Consider the following 27,819-nt stretch of genomic DNA (forward strand, 5'->3'; position numbering starts at 1 on the left):
CATTTTGTTCGATGGTGTGTTTATATTTAATAAGGGAGAGTTGTGAGTGGAGCAATAATGGGGGGAGTTCCATGCAGAACACTTAAGGCAAATTCCACTAAAGAAACATTAGAACATTCTACAGCCAAATGCAGATTAAGGTGAATGTTTCATGGAACAGGTTTAAAAAGTTTGCTCACCTTTATGAAGAAAAAAAAACCTACAAAAATAGTTCTTAATAAACAAGAGAATAATCAGAATAAATATAAAGTTAATTTTATTAAACATTATGCTATAAATTCCTTTGTACTACAGAAAATGAGAAAACATTGGTACATTTTAAAACATGAACCAAAACCACTAAAATTATGTTTCATCCTAACCTAAAATAACATACAGGACAGGACAAAATATTGGACATTTGCTTACATATAATAAACATTAGGAATAAAAACTGGTTACCATCCATGCAGCTCATGTGTTCTATGTGAAATGATAAAATAAACCAAAATCCTGTATAAGAGTTTGAATTACCTGTGGGTCCAATTATATTCTCCATATACTAAGATGCACGTGCTCCTACTTCGGTAGGATGCACATTTAGACAACGAAGGAAAAGGAAGTCTCCCCATTGGTCAAAAATCAAAACTGACGTGGCAGATTATAAATTGGCTCTACATTTTAAAAAGTGCTATTATTCCTTCCCAGTAAATATAAGGACATTGAACTGACACATCCTGAGGCGAAAATCAATTACAGAAGCAATTAATAATAGTGCACCTGGATCAAAAATATTTGAATATTTATATTATTTATGGAATACATCTGTGATCTTTCCAAAAATGTCAGTTCACAGCAGTTTTTTTGTTGTTTTTGTAAAATCATGTCCATATCTCGTAGATGGTTATGTGAAGCATTTTGTTAATATAAATTGTGTATTTCAATAATAATGATTCTTACTTTCTCTGTACAGTGTATTTAAAAAGTGTGCTCATCCACAGCTTTTTTATTACCCATGATGGATCCACAGCTTTTTATTACCCATGATGTTAGCGGGGAATGCTGAAAACAGTTAATTTTAACATTTCACAATGAACATGGTTTTAGAAAGTATATTTATCACAGGTGACGTCTACAAATGCCTACCTCCTACATGTATGGATTGACATTCCTGCAAACACCCATCAAGGGTGTTCCTATAATGACTCAAGAAACAGGCTTATGGGGGCAGAAAAATGGAAGGATTTAAGAAGCAAAAAAGCAAATATTCTTGCTGCATAAGCTAATATTACTCATTTCTAACTTGTTACTAGGTTAATGATTTGTGTTTTATAGTATGCACTGCACGTATACAAATGTTTGTAATTGTTTTTGTGAAGGATTAGAAAGGTGCCAATTTAGTTGCTGTTTCAGGCAGTAGAGTAACTATGTACATATCTGAGCACCGTTACTTGTGTGTATTAAAAAAAACTCACTTCTTTATGCCCCTTTTATACAAGGGGAATGAACCGTTCACACGTGGGATTTTATCATGTCACATGAGTATGTCAGCACTCAGGAGACAGGCTTAATTAAAGCATAGTCTAAACATTTAACCAAGGCTTCTCTGGCCACAGCTATAATATGCTGCTTGCTGGGATTGTCCTCTTGTTTCCCAATTACAGTTAAGATCTCCAGCATCTCAGACTCCACTAGTTTCTTTGCCAGTTCTTTTTCTGCACAAATGAGGTTGTAGGTGATTACAAGTCCTCGGTGCTGAATGTGCAGGTCCTCATTCAGGCAAAGTCTCTGCAGGATTTCCATCCACTGTGTACTCTGGGGGCAGGTAAATACAGGTATGATTAATGTACAGTTATAGAGGTCATAGACTACTGGCTAAAAATGTACAGTTTAGTCTACTAAATGCAAAATCCACCATTTTGTAATACTAAAAGTAATTTGACAGATCTGTCCCTTTAGTCTATATACCTCAGTGAATCAATGTTGTTAATGCCCATAATCTATTTTGCTATTTATAAATAAACCATTACTGTGATAATCTGATAGTGGGTGTTACTTACCACTTCAGTCATTTTATGACACAGGCTCTTGTGGGCGGCAGTAAGTGTAGCCAGAGCTCCTGCTGCCGCTCTTTGCAGTTTTATCTCATCCTCCTCTCCACACAGCAATATCATCAATTTCAAACGATCGTTTCCCTCTGCTATAAACCTCTCCTGAACCTGTGAGAATAAAATATAGCGGAGAAATTTGACAGTGCTCTGGGTCTTTTGGCTGTCAAATGAACTGAAAACCAATTTCAGAGGTTGCGGGATGCTTTCACACAGGTCAAAAGTCAGGTTACAGAACATTCACCAGATATTTGGGAATTCTATGACAAATTGCTAACGAACTCCAAAAAACACTGTTGTTTAAAAATAATGTTCTTTTTTTATTCCACTGGAAGCAAAATATGTACAGGACAGTGCAAATATCACAGTGAATAATAATAGCAGAAAATGCCACAACAATTTTTAGCTAATGATATGAGGTTTAGATCGCCTGTGCCACTCCAGGGGCTGGTGTTCCTATTCAAGCGGCTTCCCCTACTGCTGTGGTAATTCATCATCATTTTCAAGAGGAGAATATCTCCGAATAAGTCTACACACCAAACGCTGGAACAATGAGTCTTATATGTTCAGAAGAGCTATTTTATTGTGCTACATTTGTTACTTCTTTTGTTGTTTTACATTAAAACTATTATTTTGAGCATATAGGAATCTCTGTTCCAGATTTTTTGTGTAGCTTTATGTGCAGATATTATCTGTTGAACAAATATTTTTCTAGGAATACTGATTTAAATACAGTAAAATAAATTGACCAATAAGTATAAACAGGGTGGGCAATTGCTCAGTAATTTTTAATGAACAACCTCTTAGTAATAAAAATGTAACATAATAATTATTGATTTGAGCTTATAGTTCATTCCTAGATAAATACAAAGAGCAAACATCTAACCTAGATCAACAGAGTTGTGTGCAAATAATCTTACCCACTCACCTCTTTATTGCCCACCAGATTGCACATACATTCGGTGGCAGCTTGACGAATTTGCTCGTGGTTCTCAAACATGTAATTTTCAATTTCAGGAAGAGCCTTCTCCTTAATAATTTTTTGCCTTTTGCAATAAAGAATGGAGAGTGAGAGCATTAATTATCTGTATGGAAGTCATATCTATCCATGGCTTTATTTAAAAATAAATAAATTGGGTAATTAAATGTTTTGAGATGAATATATATAACTTTTCAAGTGTTTTATATTGCATAATAACAGAAATAAAATGTTTAATATAAATAACATGCTAGCTACAAAACCATAATCATAAAAAACAGCTTCATACGGTTTATAACAGTAAATCATACTTTGCGTTAACAGCTTGTTTAACCGAGTTACTGAGTAACGTATATTTCCACATATAAAAACTTACATAGACTCTTTACTTATCAATTGTAATAAAATAAGATGGAAAAGCTTATGTTCCAATATGTGTCTTCTGCTGCACCACTCAGATCATGAAAATCAGCAGGAAGAACAGGGTGACGAAACTCCAGATAACAGCTGTCAGAATACAATTACTGTGAGGATTCACATTTCTAGCTCTAGATGACAGCTATTAGAATACAATTACTGTGAGGATTCACATCACTAGCTCTAGCTAGTCACCTCACCTGGACTTCTGTGCAATCAGCCCTTCAGCGAAAAGGTCAAGTCAAACAATTTATCTCACCTGTATGTAACCTTATTAAGTCCCTCAGCTCTACCAGACCTTTGCCAGATTGGGTAGGAAAATTGTCAAAGAATGGGGCCATCTTTACAGACTAGTCAGCAATAAAATCATTGCTATCATATTATATTAAAAAAGACAAAAATAGGGCTTAGCCATGATAAATTTATATATTTCCCTCAATACTGTTGTTCTATAATTTGACACTACACAATAAAATTGAGGGTCATGAACATATCAGAAAAAGAAGTCACTTCTAAGTCCTGTCTTTCTCCAAAAATCCTGCTCCTCTGCAGTTAATTTATATCATAAACCAGGAACAGCCCACTAATGTCCATTTTCCACCCCATGGAACTAATTCAAACATCTCATTCCACAAAACAAAATGGATACTCCTTAGTCCGTGACTGTGGCTAGACTACAATCATAAAGGAAGCCCTGATCACCCAGACCCTCCTTTACAATCGTCACCATCCTCACAGACTTAGACAGGGGCTTACCTGTTTGAATGATCCAAAATAGTCAAAAGACATCGCCAAGAGCCATTTGTATTGGAGGTTTGTGTTTATGCAGCTTTGTATATGATCATTTTTTCCACTCATTTTTCAGTTACTAATGTTTGAGTGATTACTGCATTGTAAATAAAAGTGAATGGTATGATGATGTGTCAAGCTGCTCTACGAAGTGGAATACAAACCTCAATTTGTCGCTCTTCCCTGAGAAGTTGGTCAGACCCAGAAGTGCTTCAAAGTTCTGCATACCATCTTTCTCTGTGTTCAGGAGACTGACCAGAGGACGCACTACCTCATATACCTATAACAATACCAATATCAAGATGAAGAGTGCACTCAAGACATATCCCAGGGGAAATCATTTATGACGTGCAAAATGGCTGTAGCACCAAACCATCTTTGGTCTAATCATGTGCTTACATGTCTGCGTGGGTGCATAGGTTTATGGAGCAAACTCACAGCGTTTGCAGAGGAGCAGAAGTTTACCCAGGCGGAAGGGAGGATTTGGGCAGAGTGAGGGCATTCTTTGCTGTGTCTTTCATTTTGCACCAGATCAGAGCTGATAGTCTTTGGGTCTCAACCTATACTTTTATTGGCATGCATTTTGGTTGCTCCAAGGAATGGAAAGCTTCACACAAAAAGAATGACACATAATAAATGGAGGAACCAAGTTTCACTTACTCGCATGCTATTCCAAGGCATAGCTACTAAGCACTGTATTTAGAAATACAGAAAGGATTATTTTAATGAAAGGGGTGGTTCTAAAGTAGCAGGTTGGTCTGTGATGTAACATTTATACAGTGTGCTGCTTCAGATCTACCTGCTCCTCTGCACACCTAGGCAGCTTATAAGGTATCTTCCCAAAAAAATAGTGTGTACCTTGATGTGCTCTGGGCAAACCCTGTAGGCGCATCAGTGCCCAGTAAAGCTCAATAAGCAGAAACATAATTGCTATTAACTAAATATTGGCTTTACACATTCCTGCAACATTTGATATTTACATAGGCTGTGCGTGGTCCCATGGATATACGTACCCTCTCTCCAGGGAATGCAATGTCAGGGTTGGATACAGCTGCAATCTTAGCCAGACCATGAGAGGCCTTTGTTTTGCCTACTTCAGTACCTTCCAGAGCCAAAGGGATCATGGCCTGTCCAAGACAAACAACATGTGATAATGTTATACATTTTATGCAATAGCTCATACTTGCCTACTCTTTCAGAATTTCCGGGAGGCTCCAGAATTTTGGGGAGTCCTCCTGCACCAGCAGACAATTTCCCTGATCCATGTGGAGGGGGGGCATGGTGATGTCATTGCGTCACCATCAGGGGCGCACGCAGGGGGGGGTTTCTGGGTCTCCAGAAACCCCTCCCCTCCGTTAAAGAAGTGCCCTACATATTGGCACTGTACTATATAGCAGCTGCGGCGCTGTCAAAGTAGCGTCCGCGGCAGTGCTGTATTGTATACAGCACCGCCGCAGACGCTTCTTTGACAGCGCCGCGGCTGCTGTATAGTACAGTGCTGCCTAAACGGAGCTGCATGCGCAGCAGGTCTCTCGCTTTTTTTTTTCCCGGTGGAGGGGAAACCCCTCCTTAAAAATCCTCTGTGCGCCCCTGACCATAGCCCTGCCCCTACAATAAAATGGCAAATTTCATGACATTGAATAGTGGGGGCAGGGCTTAATGGCGTGATTGCGTCATTAAGCCCCCGCTATTAAGTGCCGCAAATTTCTGCATTTTCTAGTAGGGGGTGGGGCTATGGTGAAATGACAATTTCACCATGCCTCCTCCTACCCCCTGTCACATGACCTGTCCTCCGCTATCTCCCGGAGGATAGTTTATAAAAGTTGGCAAGTATGCCATAGCTACAAAGCTAGCTATTATAAATTTACCAATGAAGTGTTTCAGCAGAAAAAGTAAAAAGGGATGTATAAAGCAGCGTTTACCTTGCCTCCACCTTGTGCAACAATTATTCCTCTGTCCTTTGGATCCTCACACAATGCCAGGAAAACCCTAAAAGCGTAAGATATATGCATTGCCCAATGTTATCACGGGATCACTGCAAGAAGCATTAATACCTAATGTTTTTAAAAAGTTTCCATATTGTCATATTGAGCAAAGTCTTAAATGGTTGGGGCAACTAAAGCAGAAGCTCCGTGTTTAATGTATAAATGTAGAAAAAAATGTTCAGAATTTTGCTAGCAGTATCTGGTAAATTAAGGTTTGATGACATATATATATATATATGCACACAAAGTAAACCTTACTTCTCCATTGCACATGAATATCCTTCTGCTAACTCACCAATTGAAATGTGAGTGATGTATATTTTACAAGTAAGGTTTATGTTATATATTAATTTATGCAGTAAGGTTACCAGTTAGAATGAACTGTGAAGGTTGATGTCATCTGGTGGTGTGTCTGCCTGCAAATAACTGCTTGTCTTATGACCTTACCTGGCCAGCTGCTCTTTGGTTTGGTCTGTAAGGATGGCACTGTCTGCTTTCAACATACAAGCTAGAGTTGAGATCACATCAGCCTTAAGCAGCTTCTTCACACGTTTTGTCACAAAGTCTTTCTTATCCTAACAAGAAAACAAATATGGACAATGTTGATTGTTGCAGTAATATACAGCAAATTTAGATGTAGTTATATGCTGATAAATGGAAGATTTTAAAAGATATTTTTTAGAAATGCCTATTACGGTCTGTATTCATAGCTAAAATATATTTTCAGGTTACAATATAATATTTTTTGGAACTTTACATTTTTTATTTTATTGGAACTATAAAAGTGAAATAAAATATTCAACAAGTAAAATGTGAATAATTTAAACAATATAGGATTGTAATGTAATTTGGAAACTATTGGTGAGTGCCAGATTTTCTGTTTTTGTAAAGTATCAGCACATGACTGGTCCTCCACTTACCTTTGGGTGCTGTTCAGGAACATGCTGCTTGGAGAACTTAGCCAGCTGTACCAGCTCAGGTATGACCTCCTTTACGTCATAGCTGTTTGTACAGTTGACCAGAGTGGAAGCTACAGAGTACAGAACAGTCTTATCGCTTGTCTGTATGAGATATAATTGAAATAGCACAATCAGCATATCTGAATGTAACAGTCATTCTTGTTATCAGAAATGAACGACAGGTGCCTGAATGGCCTTACACACCTTAGACAGCTCAAACATGGCTTTCAGAGCTTGGTCATCTTCAACAAAGTCATCCTTGACATCTGCATCTAATGTCAGATAAGCCAGACCTTCCACTGCCCACTTCCTAGTCTGCATGTCAATGTTCGGGTTACACAACCACCTTTTAAGAGACACCAATCACTTTCCAGATTAAACAATTATTATCAAACAGAAGGATAGATAAACAAAGACCAAAACATCTAAACCTACTAAACTTGATTTCAGAACATATTTTGGGTTCACATACTCAATACTTGCTCATATTTATGCAATGAACAAGCCTCTCAAGTTCAGGTGATATTATGAGAGCTAGTGGAGCCAATAATGTATAGGAGAAATCCAAAGTTTCAAGGTAGACTTGAATGGATGCAAATGATTTTTCACATATACATATGAAATATGATTTATTTATATTGATTCTCTGGATAGATACAGCTATACATATATAGATACATATATCATGTCTATAGATTCCTTATAGCATCAGTATATATCATTGACACATGTTTTTGCCACTTTTAGAGATTACAAACTTATATAGTACTCTGCATAATCATGTTTTATGAAATGTAGTTCTTTGGTCAGTTCTGTTTCCTATAATGAATATATGTTGAATTTGGATTTCCCCCATATGTTTCTTCATTGCCCAAGGGATTCTAGTGCTTTGAACTCTTAACTGGGTAAAAAAAATTAGTTGATTGCTCCCGATCAGTATGCCGATTCATATGTACACACTAAACATGTTTTACAGGATTTACCTTGAGATCTGTGCTCTTCATCTGCCATAAACATTAGCTGAAAAGATTGTGAATCTGCACACTCCATAGAGATCTATGTACACTGCTGGTCGTGAGTGCATACACACTGCAGGAGTGGAACAACATTGTTCCATCATTGAAAGAGATTTTTAGTTCAGTTTAAAAATCAAATGAATTGATGTGATGTGCTTTGGAAAGATAATCATTTGTTGTTGGAGTATACACACTAATGCAATATCAGGCCGAATGGTTGTTTATCCTGTGATTGGCCCGATAATCGACTGAAAACCTAGTAGTGTGTACCCAGCCTAAGCAATCAAGGTCACATAAAGCAGGCCTCTGACGTATGTTTGTTTCTTTCATAAAAATAAATTAACCCCTTGTTTGCTTAACACGTCAAGTTACTAGTAATCATTTTGACTAAAGTAACTTCTGATTCTAGGATAGCTCATAACAACATTTGCATATTATTTTCCTAATTCTTCTGTTTAGGCGATGATCATGACAAGGACATTTTGTATTCTAGAAATACTTACTTCCTGCATTGCTTGGCAAGTTTATCAGTAGATCCCTCAGCAAACTGCCTTAAAGCATAGTCTGTACCTCCAGCAGATCCCAGTTTGCAGAGACCCTGCAATTCAATAGTCACACATATCATTCATAGTCCTCAGTACCATAATAAAATAGTGTAATACATGGTGTGGAGGAGTTGGATGTAAGAAATTGGACGTAAAGTCGTTTTTAGAAGTTTATTACCTTTATATAGTGCCTACATATTACGAAGTTGCATAATTGTAGTAAATAATTATTAAATACAAGATCATTTATGCATTCCTCCCAACTGTCCAAATTAGGCAGGACAGTGCCAATTTGAGGGCTCTGTCCCACTATGCTGCACAGGACAGCTTTGTTCCGCAGGTGAGAAATTTGGGACATATGCCTCATTCACTGCTGTTTTGCATAGCAGAGCTGCTGTGAACTGGTGCCACACGCATACGGCTATGAATGGTGTTTGGAGGGGCGGGGTAGAGAATACAGGACAGCTAGCACTTCAAAAATGCTAGACATGCCTCCAAGGGGTGTGACCATACCCCCCCAATGTGGCATGATCACGCCTCCTGTCCCGATATGAAGAGGAGGCAAGGTTGCAAGGCATAATTATGTACTTAATACCAGAGTAACGGATGGCTTGGAAAAAATGTTGAGAGCTGTAAGTGAAAGAATGGGAAGGTTGAATAAAAGGAGGTTAAATTAATCAAGTTGAGAGAATTTCTCATTGAGTAAACACTGCCTTTTAATGTTAAACAAATTTGAGTAACAGAAAATAAGATATTCTTATTGTAGTAAGCAATGCTTTTTGAGGTCCCTATTTATTATTATGCAGCAATAACAAAGATGTTTTAACCCCAGTTATCGCAGTGATAGAAAATCAGTTAGTGCTGCAATTTACCAAGAAATCTATTGCTGGAGCAGCTTACCCGGCGCTACTGGCTGATAACAGTAAGAATAGTCTAACTATTTCACTTCTTAGGTTCATCTGTGCTTGAGTGTCCCATCTTGCTGGTTGTTTTTGGTTTGATTCCCATTCTTGTCTAAATCTAAAGATTGAATTCTCTCCTGCTAAGACCAGTCAATATATGTGCAGAAGGCAAGTAGAGCAGCTTCTTACTGAGTGAACTATATCAGCCAGTCTGTAAATAGTTGGAGCTCTATAAACCAGTTGTATGCATGTTAGAAGTGACCCTATTAATCACTGCACCAGGCCCTTAATGGCCCGGAGTTCACCTCCTGTACCACAGCCTGACCTCGGGTTTAACAAACTCACTGGTAGGGCTGCAAGTACACACCAAAACACTTTTTCATATAGAGAAATGAATGACCAGCAATACTCAAATTGAGACTGTACTATACACTGGACACATGGCTGTTTTATATACCGCGTTTGAATATATGTTATTTGCTGCATAAAAAGGGCTATTGTATGCACTTATGGGGTAAATAACAGGTCATTGGAGCTGTATAATTTGAATAACATGATGTTACTAAGTTACTAAGAGTGGTGATGAGGAAAGGAGCCCCAGCTCAGATTTTACATTATGGCCAAGTGTCTTTTTTTCTACACTACTGGTAGTCCATGAATGCTTAGAGGTGCATTTATAGGGCACATCCAATACACCTTTTCTATAGCAAGTTCCAGCACTATAGATCTTTAAAGTAATTCCTTGCTTATGGAAATTAACTATAATAGACTGACACATAACCCAGAGTACAGAAACAAATGTCTATATCCCTTTGTATGTTGTACAGCATTTTTCCTCAAAGGTATATAGCAGGTTTGTGCAAAAAGCAGGATGTCCAAACTCACCACCAAGGCACGAATCTTTATCTTCTCATTCTTTGTTTTCTTGTAGATGTCTTTCAATAGGGATACTCCATTAGTGATGATGAAGGTGGCACGGCTGAGCTTTGTAGAGGCGTGAATGAGAGCTTCCACTGCAACCAGCTGGTGTATCTCATCCTCCGATGCAGTCAGTGCTACCATCATTTCCATAACCCCTTGCAGTCCTAAGAGTTTGTTACCCAAATCAAAAGGCCCCTGCAAGATGCCTGACACAGTTTGTATGGCGTGCAGGTTTTTTTCCATATTTTTGGGGTCAAAACTTCCACTGTGAGAAAATCAACAAATGTTTGTTACATGGCAGCAAACAGAGACAGATTGATCTACAACAGCCTGAGAACTGATAGGGTGCGAAAGTGAAATAATTTCACTTGTATTAATACAGTTTTCAAAGGAAAAAAGTTACATTCAAGTATTATTACATTAAAATTTCTTATTTTGAGCATCAGTTATCCACATAAAATATTTCTGTTGATTGACTATTGATATCCCACAAATCGGGCATGGGGGGCATGGGCTGGGGGGCATGGGAGCAAATACCCACCGGGCCCATCCCCTTAGTGGGCTACCTGCATTTTTTCCCTTTCAAAAATGGTGCCAATTGGCTGCTGAGCAGATTCTCGCCCCCGGGCTAAACTTTGCCAGCTAGCACCTGCCATGAATTATGCTTAAACTACAAAAAATAATACATTGAAGTTATTGCTATTATGCATAACTAATAAATGAATGTGTTACAACACATATCCTTTTTGTAGCAGTTTATAGACTGGATGGCTTACTTACGTTATATACTCCTCACAGATTATTCTGAAGTTATCTCTTTCTGGATCGCAGCGCAGGTCATCATATAGCTTATTCACAAAGATAGAAGCGTTTAACCGGGTGTTCACAGTCAAGGGGAGGCTATTTGGTAATTCTGGGATCTGACCTAAAACCTTTAGAATTTTCTTCAGTCCTGGCAGGAAAAAATAATATTGATTAATATACTTAGCTTAGAACTTTCTGAACAATCTAACAAAAACAAAATCATATCTTTAGAAAAATGACAATCGTTTTGTAAATTTGTGATCCTAAAATCAGAATAATAGGTTCCCTTTCAGCTTTCATGCATAAACCCACCAACAATGAGAGTCCATCAGAAGCCAGTAATTGTAAAACACAGCAAAAGCATCGGGTAATAAAAGTCACCCTAACCTTGAAAAATGTCTTCACTTAAATGTGCTTAGTATAGGGAAATGCATATAGAGTACAATACAAATACACAGTTGCATCCATGTACAGGCTGACATAAAATGTAGAAGTTTGTGAATTCCTCCACGTTGCCTTCTCTTTGTCATTTTTCCTGAAAAAATGTCCACACCACCATTACTTTCCCGCTTTGCCTCCATTTATATTAGACCTGTTCCTGCCACTAGTCCACATCTATAATACAGTGTATTGTGAGAATAAGATTGACAGAAGGAGTAAGATTAGGGGATTTGGGGGCAATGACAAAAAGAACTCTGCCAGTATGTTAGAAACAGTGGCTCTTGCTTTTGCCCAGTAATGGTAACCGCCATATAGAGTCTAACAAGTGCCCACAGGTTCCACTTCGCTCTCAGCTGGTTGCTTAGACAATGGCAACCAGTGTCCCTTCTCTGTTCACCGATTACTCTGTGCCTATCTGGTTGCTAAGCAGCAGCTGCTTAACCTTTCTATTCCGCACAGGTGCAGGCTAATTAAATCTATGGAAGTGTCTGATTCCTATTGGTTGTTCAACCTTTGTACACCTCTCTCCCTACCACCCGTGCTGGTTATAACTTTGTCTGACCCAGTGTGCTTGTTCCTGCATATCCTACACTGAATGCTAATGACTACTCATAGGAGATTCAGTTCAGCGCAAGATGTCCGGCTGTGTACATTGCCGCCTATTACGGTAAGTTGTCTCCACCATTTTTCTGCGCACCTGTATGGGGTTCGAGGAATAATGAGCAAGGGGTTTTCTTGCCAAACATTGGCTCAGAGTGGCTTCGCAGACTGTTTTGGAAGCACATTGCGTTGAATTGAATCTCCCCCCCTGTGTTTGACCTGGACCGTTTACTGACCCTGCTATTGACAGCTTTTGACCATAGCCTGTTTTCTGGTTTTCCCATAGTCTGCTGCCAGCCCTGACTTTAGCCTGTTCTTTGTTTTGGATCTATCAGTACTGACCCTAGCCTGTTTCACAACACTATGCACTATCTCAGATTACTGCCAGACTCTGTTCTCTGCCTATTATCCCTGCCTTTGGACCTCTGTACTCTGCAGGATGCTCAGTTTCCCTGTCTTTATCCTGCTCAATGATGGTCTCCTTCCACACCCACAAATACCCTAAGCTGAGAATCCTCTATTACAACTGGTCAAGTCCTGGGGACAACTAAGTTTTGGTGAACACAATACCTTATGTAAATGACCATAGTATGTCAACTCTGTGTGCATATCCTAAAAAACATATTCACCTGTGTCAATCACAAAAAGAGATTTGGAGTGGTCTTTATTCTTCTGGTCTTTGCGTGGGATGTTTTTATTGAGCAGATTCAGTGCCTGGTCCCTGCCATGTCCAGAGATTTTCTTACTAACAAGCATGTCCAACAAGCTGGTGGTGATCATCCGAAGATCCTTCTTCGTGTCTGTGAAAAAAATTGCCAAAGATGTATCAATTACCGTGGACTAACTCCTTTTTGTACTATTATTATTACTATTATTATTATTATTATTATTATTATTAATAACCCTTATTTATATGGTGCCAACATATAATGTTGCACCTTACAGGTAATGTTTATTTTTATAATCATTCACATTAGTCCCTGCCCCAGAGGTGCGTACAGTCTAATTACTCTACAACACAAACACCCCAGGGTTAATTTCATCAGAAGACAATTAACTTCCAAGTAAGTAGTGTGACTGTGGGAGAAAACATGAGCACCCAGAGGAAGACAACATACAAATTCCACAATTAGTATCCTGGTTGGGATAGAACTCTTTACTCCAGCACTGTGAGGCAGTAATGATAACTATTGTGCTACTGTGCTACTATGACCATTCTATGTAATTTATTATTATTATAAAATAAACAAAAAAAAAAAGGATACAACACAATAAAAAAAAAACTAGACCGCTGTGGCCACAGCAAATAACAATAAACAGAAACAGGTTGTAATATGCACCAAGATCTTTAGCCATAAAAATGTGAATAGACATTAGAGGGACAAAACCGAATGTTCTTCTTGTGTTTTCCTGGGGTTTCCTCCGGGTGCTTCTCTTTCCTCAGTTCAAAGCCCTACTGGTAGATTATCAGCTTCTGGCTAAGTTAACCTTAATGTGAGTGTATTCTTGTGTGCCTGTGGAAATTAGATTGTAAGCTTCACTGGAGCAGGGACTGAATTATCTGACTGTACAGAGCTGCAGAGTAGGTTTGTGCTATATAAATAAAAGATGATAGTAATAATAACTAAGGGGATAGAGGTATTTGCTCCTGAAACCTGGGGTAAATGTATTAATCTGCTATTCTAGCAAACAGACAATATTCGGCAACTTTGCCGGGCAAATTTAAAACAGCAATGTGTTTCAAGGTAGAACTTAAATATACTCCCCAGTTGTAAAATTAAAAAGACTCCATTTACCCCCTGGAGGTAAATGTATCAAGCTGAGAGTTTTCCGGCGGGTTTGAAAAACCAATCAGATTCTAGCTATCATTTATTTAGTACATTGTACAAAATGATAGCTAGAATCTGATTGGTTGCTAAGGGCAACATCTCCACTTTTCAAACCCGCCGGAAAACTCTCAGCTTGAGACATTTACCCTCTGGAGTCTTTTTAGGAATTTACAACTAGGGAGTATATTTAAGAGCATGCACCAAACTCTTTCATTGGGTACTCTGTATTTAAAGACTATTGTTTGCATTATATTCTGAGATTCTAACTATTTCTGAAGCATGAATGACCATTTTTAACATACATACATACTTATTGGGTCCTGAGCTCTCACCTAGTACCAGAGCCTCCTCTTTGCCATGTTCTTTCCGATCATCACCGGTCAGCGAGTCCACAATGTTCTGCACAAGGTTACATGTTGCCAGAGCAATTTCCTCATTGTCCACAGCCATAATGCTACAGATCCGATTAAAACCCACAAGATGTAGTATAGCTTGTGCCTATGTGGCATAAAACATTATGTGTTTAATACATAGCAACACATTTCATTCATTATATTGAACAGTTTTCGGGACACTATACATTCTGTTAATTGTTGATATAATCTCTATCAAAATAAGGAATATTTTTTTTTATTGTTGACATTTCAAGAACATAAAGGAAACAAAAGAAAATGGAAACAACTCTTCTTCTTCTAAAAAAAAATAACACATGGGAAGACTTACTCGTGCCCTATGCCCAGTGCACATGCCAGAAAGTGTCCTCACTGCAGAAATGATCAGCTCTGGGTCTTTGGTTTCTACTAACTGCAACAGAAGATTTACACCATTGCTCTGAAAGATCCTTTCGGCACCGGCATCCTCCCTGCCCAGAACTATTAGATTGTTGACAGCCTAAAATAAAGAGGCAGATTCAAAATGAAATAGTGTTATGTGGACCTTAGATAACTCCACTTAACAAATATCAAATAAAATACTAAGGGCTACATTTACTAAACTGCGGGTTTGAAAAAGTGGAGATGTTACCTATAGCAACCAATCAGATTCTAGCTATCATTTATTTAGTGCATTCTACAAAATGACAGCTAGAATCTGATTGGTTGCTATAGGCAACATCTCCACTTTTTCAACACGCAGTTTAGTAAATATACCCCTAAGTGTTAATACCTTTTATCATTACACTTTGAGTTAACCTTGATAACATACTTAACTAAATATAACCACACGGACACAAGATATAATTTTTGGCAAAAAGGTTGCCGTTTATTTAGTAGGAAATTTTATTTAAGACTCTGATGGCGGCGAGAGCTAAGCAGTCAGCTAACAACCAATCTTGAAACCAATGCAGCGTAAGGTGAATCTCAATACCACTGTCCCAAGACTTTACAAATCCCAAGTCTTTACCATTGGCCGGTACTAAACTTGGAGCCATCGCAACTGCCCCCTTCTGGACTCACAAAGACACGACAAGGGACCCTCCACCCAAGAGGACCAAGAGTCGCGTTACTGCAAAAGGGGCAGTGACGTGCGGCCAATTCAACAGTAGCACCTTCGATTAGTCGCTGACTGCATTGCTCTCCTACCTACTGTGCCTTTTCTTGAGACAAGAAAATGAAATCGTAACATAACTAACTTATGCAGGGCGGGAGGGAGGTATCTGAATATCCAGGAACCAAGAGAGCCAGCCCACTATGCCAGGATAATATATAACCTCCTCCAAACCACTCCCCACAAAGTGATTGGCTGGCTGCCAATAACTGTTTAACCCCTAATGGTCAGTGCTGATGAAGTATAACACAATATTTTATTTGCCCTCAGCTTATGGCTTCACTTAAACTTAGCAGTGGTTTGAATTAACCCATAAAACACAATAATTTAATTCTAAAGTCAAGCAAGACAGTAGTTTCTACATGCAACAAATTTTTTGAAACAGTATATGGACCAGTTGACCTTCTCTTCTAGATTTTATTTGGATTGTTTCTTTTATTGTGGAAAATATTTCTTTATTGCATATAAATACATAATTAAAATGTTTCTGGAACCTCCTCATCACTTGTATCCTCTAGATAACATTTATATGTAGTTGTATTGTATATAATATATTGTCTGTACTGTAGGAATTAACATCAATGAGTCTCAGAAATGGTTGGAATGTAGAAATGTTTTATTTTTACCTTGTCGCGCTTTTCTTTTTCACTGTTTGGATCCAGCAGGATTTCAAACATCTTTTGAACCCGAGAATCAGTGGAGAACTGAACACGAAGCTGTGACAAGTAAAACAGAGAGGAAGATGTGATTAGGCAAGGTCACTAGGCTTACTAATAAAATACAATAATACTGTGACCCTGTGCATATTATGCATTATAATAAATACTACAGGTAATAATATATAATGCTGGAGACACATGCCTGTCAGTATGAAAATGCCATCATAATTGGTAATTATTGTTAAGCTACATTTTCTTTATTTATTCAGAGTTTCTGCTGAGACAGGTCTGGCATAGCAATTCTAGACTGTGAGGAAGGGGGGGGGGGCAAAACATTTAAATCCCAGCATGAGCCTTGTACAGTAATAAAGTAAAATAATTATGACAATTCGAAAATATTAAAGGTGTGAACTGCAAAAAGTAGAATCACGTTCCTACTATTTAGATTTTCTTACTTTTACATCATATTTGCCAACTATGCTGCAAAATGTTCCATTCCTCATTCTGCTCCTCATACCAGTGATGAAATTGTGTTTTTAGAGGCTTTCAAGAACACAATCACAACATTACAGTGCATTCACAACCATGTCAAAGCCCTAAGTAACAAGGTGCTCATCTGCTCACTCCATGAGGACAGCAGTAGGTGGCCTCCATAAAAGCTGTGCTTCAAGTCTCTGAAGGAAATGTGGCTTGATGAGATGGACGGCAACATTATGACTGCACCTCATTCAAAGCTTGTCTTTGATGGTTTAGTTAAAATGTCTAATTTTGATATAATTTAAAATGACATGTTGTGTTCTATTTTATACCTAACTCTATTATAAATGTAGTTATATGACAGCACTCCTGCATTGAATGGTGCCTTCATAATAGAAAGACAATCCCTGTTGCCTCTAATTGAAGGACTCATGTAGGAGCCATTGTCACAGAAGCTCTATCTCTAATAGCACCAAAACCCACTTAGCCGATGTCAAAGTACGGAGCGCTTTGGGGTTGCGGTGAATAAAACTAGTTATCAAAAATACTCTATTTTCAATCTATTAAAATTTAAAACAGTATAATGTTATTGTGTAGTCACCACTCGGTCTTACCTTCTCCTGAATATCAGTGCCCAGGCGGTGGAGAGTCTCTAGGAATGTTCGGTTCTTTGGCTCCAGCGTTGCACATCTCTGAACATCCTTATATGCTTGGTCCATTTTCCCCAGTTTCTCCAGTGCCTGACAGCGTCTGAACAGGGCTTTTATGTCTGATGCATCCACATCAATAGCTGAAATTTAAGCAAAACACCTGTCTTTCAACTGATCTATTAACTGCATCAAGTAAAGGTGAAATAAATATGTTACAGATCCATAGATGTATAAAATCAAACGCCTAGCCATGCAGTCTCCATTTGCAAACATTTATGATATAAAATGGGTCGTTCTGAAGAGCTCACTGACTTCAGGCATGTTACTGTGGTAGGATGCCACCTTTGCAATAAGATGGTTTGTGAAATTTCATCCCTGCTGGACATTCCATGGTTAGCTGTAAGTGATATTATTAGAAAGTGGAAGCGTTTAGGAACAACAGCAACTCAGCCACGGAAGACCACGTAAAATCACAAAGCGGGGTCAGCGACTGCTAAGAAGCATGGTGCGTAAAAGTCGCCAATGCTCTGCTGATTCCATAGCTGAAGAGATCCGAACTTCCACTGGCATTAATGTAAGCACAAAAATTGTGCAGCGGGAGCTTAATGGAATAGATTTCCATTGCTGAGCAGCTGCATGCAAACCTCACCAAAACCAATGCCAAGCGTCGGATGGAGTGGTGTGAAGTACACCGACACTGGATTGTGAAGCAGTGGAAAAGTTTTCTGTGGAGTGACAAATCACGCTTCTCTGTTTGGCAGTAAGATGGGCGAGTCAGGGTTTGGCGGATGCCAGGGGAACTTTATGTGCCTGACTGCATTATGCCAACTGTGAAGTTTGGTGAAGGAGGGATAATGGTATGGGGCTGTTTTTCAGGGTTTTGGCTAGGCCCCTCATCTCCTGTAAGGGCAATCTTAATGATTCAGCATACCAAGTCATTTTGGACAATGTTATGCTTTCAACTTTGTGGCAACAGTTTTGGGAAGTCCCTTTTCTATTCCAACATGACTGTGCCCCAGTGCACAAAGCAAGGACAACAAAGACATGGTTTGATGAGTTCGAAGTGGAAGAACTTGACTGGCCAGCACAGATCCCTGCCCTCAACCCCATCGAAGACCTTTGGTATGACCTGGAACGGAGATTGCGAAGAGTAAGACCTGTTTGTTATCGAGTGTGGCCAGGGACAGAGACGAGTTTATCAGCACCCAGTAAAACAGGTTCTGTGACCACTACCATGTTTGTATTCATCAATACACTTGCATTATTATTTAGACTTGCACATGTACACCACTGCTGTTTTTGCTTCTGCGATACATAAACTGTGAAAGCTGCATGTTCAGGGGGTCCTGTAAGTCTATCTATCCATCCATGAGAACCTAAGATGAGAGAGGCTGAGCTAGCATAGTATCTCTAAAAGTCATTACGGTAAACAATATTCTTCTGTACTGTCAACCTACCTTTTGTTGCATCTGTGGCTGCTTGTATATAGTTTTCCTATGCAAGCAGAAGAGAGAGGAAAAATTAGTAGAGGCATAATGAGGCAATAAGACCAAATGAGACAGTGTTAAGGATGGTTCTATTTGAGTGCAAAACTTTGTAGATATTGATCTTTATAATAAATCTGAGGTCCTTGTTCTTGTCCCACACAAACTCTCAACTCCATCCACTCTGGGCATCACATTCACATTTTCACCACATGGAGCCGTTTCACATACAAAGCTTCTTACTATAATGCAACTTCTGTTTTAGGTAGAGATGCTCGTGCTCGGTTTTCTGAAAACCGAGACCACCCGAACTTAGGGGATCCGAGTAGGCTTGCGAGCCCGCTCAGTACGTTTGCGCGTCCTCGTATCTGAATCAAGGCAAAACGTCATTGTTGCATTGTCGGATCTTGTGGGTTTTGGATTCCCGAAGTACCTCCGTCCCCAAGATATTCAGCCCCATTGCTCACACAGAAATAGGGGTAGCAGTGTTCTTGTCACTCTCCATTCCCAGTGACATTGCTCACAGAGAAACAGAAGGGGTAGCAGTGTTCTTGTCACTTTGAAAAAACTGACTGGGAATTAATGTTATTGAGGTTAATAATAATGTATCAACAAAAAAAGAGCCAAATTATGTGATTTTAACAAAAAAAAATAGGGATCCAAAAAGCAAAACACGCGAGGGCGGTATTGCCAAAACCAAAACACAAAGTTAATCCAGATCCAAAATCAAAACAAAAACACAGGGGGTCAGGGAACATCTCTAGTTTTAAAACTCATCACAAGTGTAGCCAGTAACTTGTACTGACAGACACAACTGTACTGAAACAGAAAGAGAAATATGGTCATAAAGTAGACATTGTAATGGTTGTCTTTGAGGGTACTAACACATGGGAGTAGAACACATCACAAAACAGTAAATGTTGTTTCCTAGGAAGAAAAACTGGTCTGTATATACCAGTGTTCAATGTGAGTTTTGAAAGCAAAAAACACATTTGCTATGGGGCTTGATATAATTCAGCAGATATAATACTGCTTCTCGAATGAAAATAGAAATTTAAAGAAAAAATGCCTACAAAATCTATAATATAAGCATGATCAATGCAGGCATATATGTGTCTCCGTGCTAGTCTGTCTCAACCACATTTGCATGAACACGCCATTACTGTCAACCATGTCTGCCTACATTACCAGTTGCAAGTGTCATGCAACTCTGCATGCATGCATATACCTGAGCCCTCTGTGGGCATGCACAGTGCAACTTTTCATACGTCCAACTCAGCATCAGGCTCAATATATACAGATTTACACTATATTGCATTTATGATGCTGAACAGCTGGCACCCTTAAAAATATAGGTGAGGCTGCACATCACCATATTTCTTCCCCTTAGCTTGTAAATATTGCCATCTAGACAAACCTACAAAGTAGCCTCCATAAAAATGAATGTCAGTATACATGATTTTAACAGCATTTTTGTGTTATTTAGTGCACAGATATTAGTGTACAACTCACAATGGCGTGGCGGATGGCTTAAACATACATTTGCAAATGTGTGCAATAAAGACTTTTGCATTTTTATCTACAGTAGAAATGGCAGATCTGTTGCTGGCTATAGCAATGTGCTGGGGGAAAAAATGTTGTGTGTATGTTCCTTGCAGGATAACCCCACCCTTTCAAGCACCTGTTATGGCCTATAAATTGACTTGAGCAGCTTCCACTTCTGTATTTGTCTGAGAGGCATGTTGGTGTCAGTAGCTGAGAGGGGGTACTGGCACTGAATTGCTGTTTGGAGGCTTCTGGGGTACCTCTTTGGTAAGTTGGCTCTCAATTTAAAAATACATATGTATGGCCCAAATATATAGGACTCTCATTGTTTAGAGTAGGACCATCCTATTAGAAAAAGCGCCTTGGCGTGGCGGATGGCTTAAACATACATTTGCAAATGTGTGCAACAAAGACTTTTGCATTTTTATCTACAGTAGAAATGGCAGATCTGTTGCTGGCTATAGCAGTGTGCTGGGGGAAAAAATGTTGTGTGTATGTTCCTTGCAGGATAACCCCACCCTTTCAAGCACCTGTTATGGCCTATAAATTGATTTGAGCAGCTTCCACTTTTGCTTACAACTCACAATATTCAGGAGCCTTTGTCTTGGCTTTTGTCAGCTCACATGTTTTTGCCTAAATATTACACTAATGCAGGAAAAGCGATGCCAACAACTTTTTTTATACTATATCAACAAAAACTGAACATTGCATTTACCTATAGTTTTCCTTTTTGTATTTAATAAACAAATAAATTGATAAGTTTAAATCATACTTGCCTACCTTTGGCAAGTTGTATCCGGGAGAGGGGCGTGTCTAGAGGGCGGGAGGGGACGGGACACTGTGAATCGCGTCATTTTAGCCCCGCAATTGCGGGATGCGGGAAATTTGCCAGCTCTCCCGGGTGTCCGTGAGATCGACCCGACCCGAATTTCGGGAGACTCCCGAACATTCCGGCAGAGTTGGCAAGTATGATTTAAATAATAGGCAATGTAATTTTACATTGAGCTGAGTTCTCCTCATCTTAACCTGAAAATTAATTTATGATCAAAAATATTTTATTCATGCACATTAAACATAATCAAAATAATTGCATGCTTAGACAACAAGGGCTAGATTTACTAAGCTGCGGGTTTGAAAAAGTGGGGATGTTGCCTATAGCAACCAATCAGATTCTAGCTTTCATTTATTTAGTACCTTCTACAAAATGACAGCTAGAACCTGATTGGTTGCTATAGGCAACATCTCCACTTTTTCAAACCCGCAGCTTAGTAAATAATAGCCCAAGTCTTTGATGTCTAAGATCCAATTAACACACCTTTTTAAGGTAGCAGGCTGACCTATTACGGTACAGAACAGCCAACATCTTCTTATCATTTATAAGCTTCATGGCTTTGCTGTAGCAATCAATAGCCTGATCATAATCATTTGCCTTGAAGTATTTATTCCCATCTTCTTTAAGTTGAACTGAGTCTTCCATCTGCGGAAAGAAAATATTAAATCACAATAATGTCACAGTAATAATAACATTGACAATGGCTACAATTTACTAAATAAAATCACATTTTTCTTTTTTTTAAATGTAAACCTATATTTATGCCATTGCAAATGTTTAATATATAATTCTATTATTGTAATGATTTTAAGCAACATGCATTTGCAAGGGGTTGTCTACCATGACACAAACCATTGCTACACTCAGTGCAGCGTAGGAGGTGCGCATTAAATGCAGCAGCTGGTTGCATGACCATGGCCCCTGTGCAATCAGGTGCCACATTCATGTAGGAGTTAAAATAACCATCCCAGTGCAGTCTACAGAAGAAAGAAGACTGTTCCTCTCCTGTAAATTCAGCTCTGTCTGATGGTTGGTATGAGATACCAGTGTTGGTTCCAATCTGCTACACTGAGGGGAGGACGTAATTAATAATAAAAAAAAAGTGGTTGTCCTAAAGTGGTCATCAAATCTGTTTTTATAAAACAAAGTTAGTGAATGTTTAATTTTATTATTATAAATATGATTAATATTATTTGCATATAATGTGTCATTATTTTGCATAATATTGTAGATCGAGGGAAATTATTTTACAGTCAAATTACATACTATGCAAAGACATTTTACAATCTGCAAGATTTATCACAACATTGTTTTACATTGTGTCACAAAGAGATTATAGATCCCTACTGACAGCCCAAATTATGCACCACAGCTCTACTGAACGGATGATGAAATTGTCCCTTTCAGACTTTGTGGAAATTGACATATTCCATGAATGTGAACAATAGAACACACTATGCTGATATCAGGAAGCAGAAGCTGTGAGGTGGGGTCTGGTATTTGTTCTTCACACTATTCATTTGTCTCTGTCCAGCTGACTGGCTGTTGACCATATATGGAAAGTGAGCTGGTCAGGTTGGGCCATGTGTCACTGCCACCTGTCTGTGGCAAACTTACTTTTCTAATTGCTTTCAGTTGCTTGAAGTGTATACACACAATGTGTCCATCACCTACAAATCAGATCATTTTCCAAACAAAATGCATCTATGACTTTACTATCATACCTTCTTGTATGCTTGCAGGATTCTGTATCAGACATCATTGTGCTAGCATGGGTCATACATAAAGCACAGTGGCCTAATGCAATAGCTGGCATGCCTTCTATAAATAGCTACAAGTGTTGCCGGATCACTAGCACAATGTTATAGAAATTAGTAATTTGCAGCTATTTATACCAGGAAAAAATAGTTACTTGAGCTGATACAATTATTGTTTGCGTTGACAATTGTAAAAAGAAGCAAAGTACAGTTGTATGTATCAATTAATTGTTAGGTATTTATATACAGAAAATGGGGATGTCCTAACTTATTTCCTGGGCACCACACATACGTCCCATTTTCATGCTATGCCATTCAATCCAACACAGCCTGTACTGCAGCAGTATTTGGCCAGCACACACAAACAGACACAAACTAAAGAAACAATTCATCTAATATAATTTCTCCCCATGTGGAGTGTAGCTTTAGGCCTGTACAGGCTAATACAGTTGGAAACAACTCACTGGTTACATTACATTCACGTTTTAGATGTAACTGTAATATTAAATTAATTGCAACATTAAATTAAAATGTATAGTTGTGATTACATCTACTGTTTTGTTGCCGTGCAGTATAACACCTTCTCATCAGCGACTAAAATGAAGGCTATAATAGAGTCCTAAATTCCAACAAAGAAAATATAGTGCTGGGATGCATGATTCAATTATGTCTCCCAATAATGTGAATGAACACATTTTTATCAGAAATTCGAGAAAAATAGAGATACAAAACAATGATTACATAAAAAAGTTGTTGCAACATTAAAGGTTTCTAAGGAAGACTTGTGGATATCTTCCTCAAAAAGTGGTTCATTCATTTACTTACGCGTCATATTTTCCATTCCCTACATGACAAGATGAGAACCTATGTTTCTTATATCAGATATATGGTGTGTAATACCAGAATACCATATATATATATATATATATATATATATATATATATATATATATATATATATATATATATATATATATATATATATATATATATACACACACACACACTCTAGTGAACTGCATAAACTTATAGTCACCACAAACAACAGAAACCTTTGTTTTGTGATTTGAGCATACAAACATACCTTGGCTGGCATATGAAGTCCTGGACTTCTGCTTTCCTCAGTACTTCTCAGACATACAGCTTGTGCCCTCTGTGTTATATATAGATGTGAATGAAATGGTCCAGTCCTGTGGAATGCTGGCTCACCAAACAGGCACAGGGGGGATCCTCTGGCAAATAAATATTCAAACTGTTAGTGGTAAGACACACAGAATTAAAATATTAAACCATAGCTAAACAAATTACAAGTTACTCCTTGTTACATATGTCACTACCTTAAAGGATATTCAAAGCTTGTAAGGTTATTAAAGTAGTAGCAGATGCCCCCCTATTGCAGTAAGTAAGACAACCTGTCCTGCCATTTAAGGAGGTGACTGAAAGCTGACCACTGGGACAACTGCAAGAATGAAGTTGATATAGTGGGAGATGATCTAGAGCAGCTGTCAGTTTTGGAAGTGGCTAGCAGCTTCTAGAAAATGAAGTGTGCTTATATCACTAAGTCCGACTGATTCACCCATAGCTGTTTCTTTTCCTGTTGTGACACTTAATTTTTACACCGTTACTAAAAAGTAATATTTCTGGAGGTCATTTTCCAAGGGTGAATTGTCTGCTGTGCAGTGCTTTGTACCCCTGGGTACTGAATCATTACCAGTCAATGTCAATCATTTTCTACACTACACAAGTAGTGATCACCGACCATGGATTAGGAACATTCCAAAAAGCCAGATGAACCGCCTTAGGCGCAATTGCACCTTAGATGAAGAGTTCATGAGACAAGCCACTAAGATGGCTCAGGCTTTTTCTGAACAAATCCAGATAATTTAGTACAAGAAGCAGTGAATTCTGCAAGACAAAAAGACTGTATGTCCATGATAGGTTTGAACCAAAAAAAGATACCTACCTCAATTTTTTGATATTGAAGAATTGAACAACATAAAGTCTAAGAGCAGTAAGGAAGTGAATGGATACTCTGGAAAAGAATCCCTCGTTTTTGTATCCTTACAAATTAGAAAAGTGAACACTAAAAATGTCGAAATTCTAAAACAAGACCCACTGTTGGAACCATTTTTGGATAAGAACCAGAGAGTAGTCTTTCGGAAGAATAGGAATCTGAAAAGCATTTTAGCACTCAATTTCTATGGTCCAAATTGTAATTCTATTCCACCTAACAAAAAAGAGATCTGGTTCCCATCAAAACCACTAGGCTGTTTCAACTGTAATAAGCCAACCTGTCTAACATGCAAATTCATGGCAAATAGAACTATAAAAGTAAAATCGACTGTAACAGCTAAGACGTTTGCTATTAGACTGTTTATAAATTGTGAGTCTACTTATTGTACATTGTCAGCAACAATCATTTTTTCCCACTATATATATATAAATTATGGTCCTGTGTCAGCGCTGGATATCATTGTTGTCTACTGATTCTTTAGGGCACGAATCTACTGATTTTGAGTGTATCATACACAAAATCACTCTGCACTTGCTCAGAACCAGCAGATACAGATGGTAAATCAACCACTTTTCTGTGTGACAGCGCATGAAAACGGCACATACTGCAGCCTACGGCTTAGGGGGGTGTACAGGGCAGGGAAGGGGGCGTTCCCAGGTAGTCAATGTACAGTAGGAGCATGCCAAACTCAAGCACACGCAGCCACAGCCATAGCAAGTTCTACGGCCATGGAAGTTACCTTCCACTTATGCAGTATCTTTTGCTCCAGCTATGGGCTAGTCTAAGTTAGCCGACGGGTGGGCCAGCATTAGAGTCGGCCCACCCGCCAGCTCTATAAAGAGTGAAAAATATATATATACAGTATATTTTTTTTAAAAAAGCATACCCCACCTACTAATGCTATTAATCCTAGTGCTGCCAGTTGACTGCTGGTTTCTGCAAAATCGGGGGGAAAAAAGCATGGGGTCCTCCCGATTTCACATATACCAGCATTAGGCAAACCATCTCGGGTTGGTAGCACTATAGCAGGGAGACACACAACAGGGGTTCCACCTTCCATAATGACAAACCAACCCCTAGCTGTTATGTAACTTGATGCAAGAATCAGTCATTTTGGTGCCCCATATATTCAGATGACCTTTGTCTGTGCATATAATAAATCACATTATTAGAGCAATTTTTGACTGCTGGGCTGACTAATTTTTGTGCAAAAGCTTGACTCTCCTGTTACAAAGTAGGAGGAGCAAGTGTGCTAGGGAAAAATGTGATACGATATCCTGTGCAAATGAAATAACTTGTAATACCCTGTAGTACAAGATAAACACACAATCAGACAGAACATCAAAGAACCACAAATCAGCCAACAGGTTATCTAAGCTGAGGCACAGTCCTACCAGTCAGGTGATAGAATGATGGTTTTAGTTTCCACAGCTGAAAACAAGCTTCTGTTTTGGCTGCATGGTCACGTTGAGGTTTTTGAGTATGTGGGGCTTGTAAATTATAAAGAGGCACACAGCAAATGCAATGACACAAAACATGTTCTACATTTTTGGCTCAGAGTGCATTAAGCTATTACATATAATTCAACTCCGCTCAAAAACAGAGTAGAGCTGACTTGTGCAACCTCAGCGGTGACTGAGGACTTTGGCGCAGCAAGGAGAGGAAGGAGCAGTACAAAAAGCCGCATAGTAATGATTACAATCCTCAGCATGCCTGCGTGCCCTTGTGCTGCTCGGATTCCCGTGCAGACTGCACCCCCCTGATTGTTGGCCTCACAAAGTGGCCATCCAAAGGCAAGTATGGACGAAAGACTGGGAATGTGCTTCTCTTTCCTACATATTTGCTTTGATATATGGATCCCATTTACATGTGATGCAAACATAATGGAATCACCTCTTGGATGTGCTAGTGAATAGTGGTGGTTTCCCCACTGTTCTTCTGTGGAGCAGGGACGGTCGCCTTGCAGTTCCGGCCGGGGGCATCAAGCGCATGCGTGGTAGCGCATCCCGTTGCTAGGCAGCGGGACGCTTTTGGGCTTTGGCAGTCTGCGTGTCTGTCCGACCACATCCTCCACACTCTACTCTAGAGTTTCAGGTCTCCTGTCTCCAGCTTTGTTTGTATGTACCTGCTCCTGTTTGGTTTCACCCAGCTTCCCCTGTCTACTATTCTGGTTTGTGCCCGTTTTTGCCTTGTATTGTGACCCCGGCTTGTCGACCATTCTCCTGGATTTTGCTATCTGCCTTATCATCGTGACTTCAGCCTGTCTGACTTCTCTGTGGATCTCCCTTCAGTATCGTCTTCTTCTGATTGGTTTGTACCGGACCGTCCTGACTGTTCTCTATCACTACACTGGTAACTGTCAAGGAAGACCGCGACCTGCGTAACCTTTACAGCTAAGCCCAAACCTCCTTGCGGGGGTCCCTGGTGAACACCAGGGGTACGTTAGACTCCGCATCTCCTAGTTCAGTGGCATAAATGGTTTTCAGTACATCTTGAGTCTACAGCGCTTTCTGAGTCTGACAGTATACTCTGGCCATGTCAGACGGAACTGGGGAACCTTCTGCTCGTGAACTTCTCCTCCA

General features: G+C 39.0%; 1 protein-coding gene across 1 annotated transcript; it reads right to left on the reverse strand.

Annotated features, from left to right (window-relative positions):
* Positions 1 to 239: 239 nt before the first annotated feature.
* Positions 240 to 24,395, reverse strand: UNC45B (unc-45 myosin chaperone B). The gene is made up of 20 exons (XM_075195155.1): positions 24,308 to 24,395; positions 21,950 to 22,111; positions 19,063 to 19,099; positions 17,570 to 17,745; positions 16,446 to 16,535; positions 14,998 to 15,165; positions 14,607 to 14,772; positions 13,075 to 13,245; positions 11,381 to 11,552; positions 10,565 to 10,865; positions 8,736 to 8,830; positions 7,421 to 7,562; positions 7,178 to 7,318; positions 6,705 to 6,832; positions 6,195 to 6,261; positions 5,286 to 5,399; positions 4,437 to 4,552; positions 3,016 to 3,133; positions 2,040 to 2,198; positions 240 to 1,794 (listed from the first exon to the last, which is right to left on the reverse strand). The coding sequence occupies exons 1-20, from the start codon at positions 24,317 to 24,319 to the stop codon at positions 1,534 to 1,536; spliced, it is 2,796 nt and encodes a 931-aa protein (XP_075051256.1). The 5' UTR covers positions 24,320 to 24,395; the 3' UTR covers positions 240 to 1,533.
* Between the last annotated feature and the right edge of the window lie 3,424 nt (positions 24,396 to 27,819).

This window comes from Mixophyes fleayi, chromosome 2 (assembly GCF_038048845.1).
Source record: "Mixophyes fleayi isolate aMixFle1 chromosome 2, aMixFle1.hap1, whole genome shotgun sequence".
Lineage (NCBI taxonomy): Eukaryota > Metazoa > Chordata > Amphibia > Anura > Limnodynastidae > Mixophyes > Mixophyes fleayi.

Excerpts from the sequence above, each read along its gene's own strand:
- UNC45B (XM_075195155.1), bottom strand. Across the intron at positions 19,100-21,949 it reads CAGCCTGCTACCTTAAAAAG|GAAAACTATATACAAGCAGC; the intron begins GTGTGTTAATTG and ends CTGCTTGCATAG. Across the intron at positions 14,773-14,997 it reads GCACTGGGCATAGGGCACGA|GCACAAGCTATACTACATCT; the intron begins GTAAGTCTTCCC and ends TATGCCACATAG.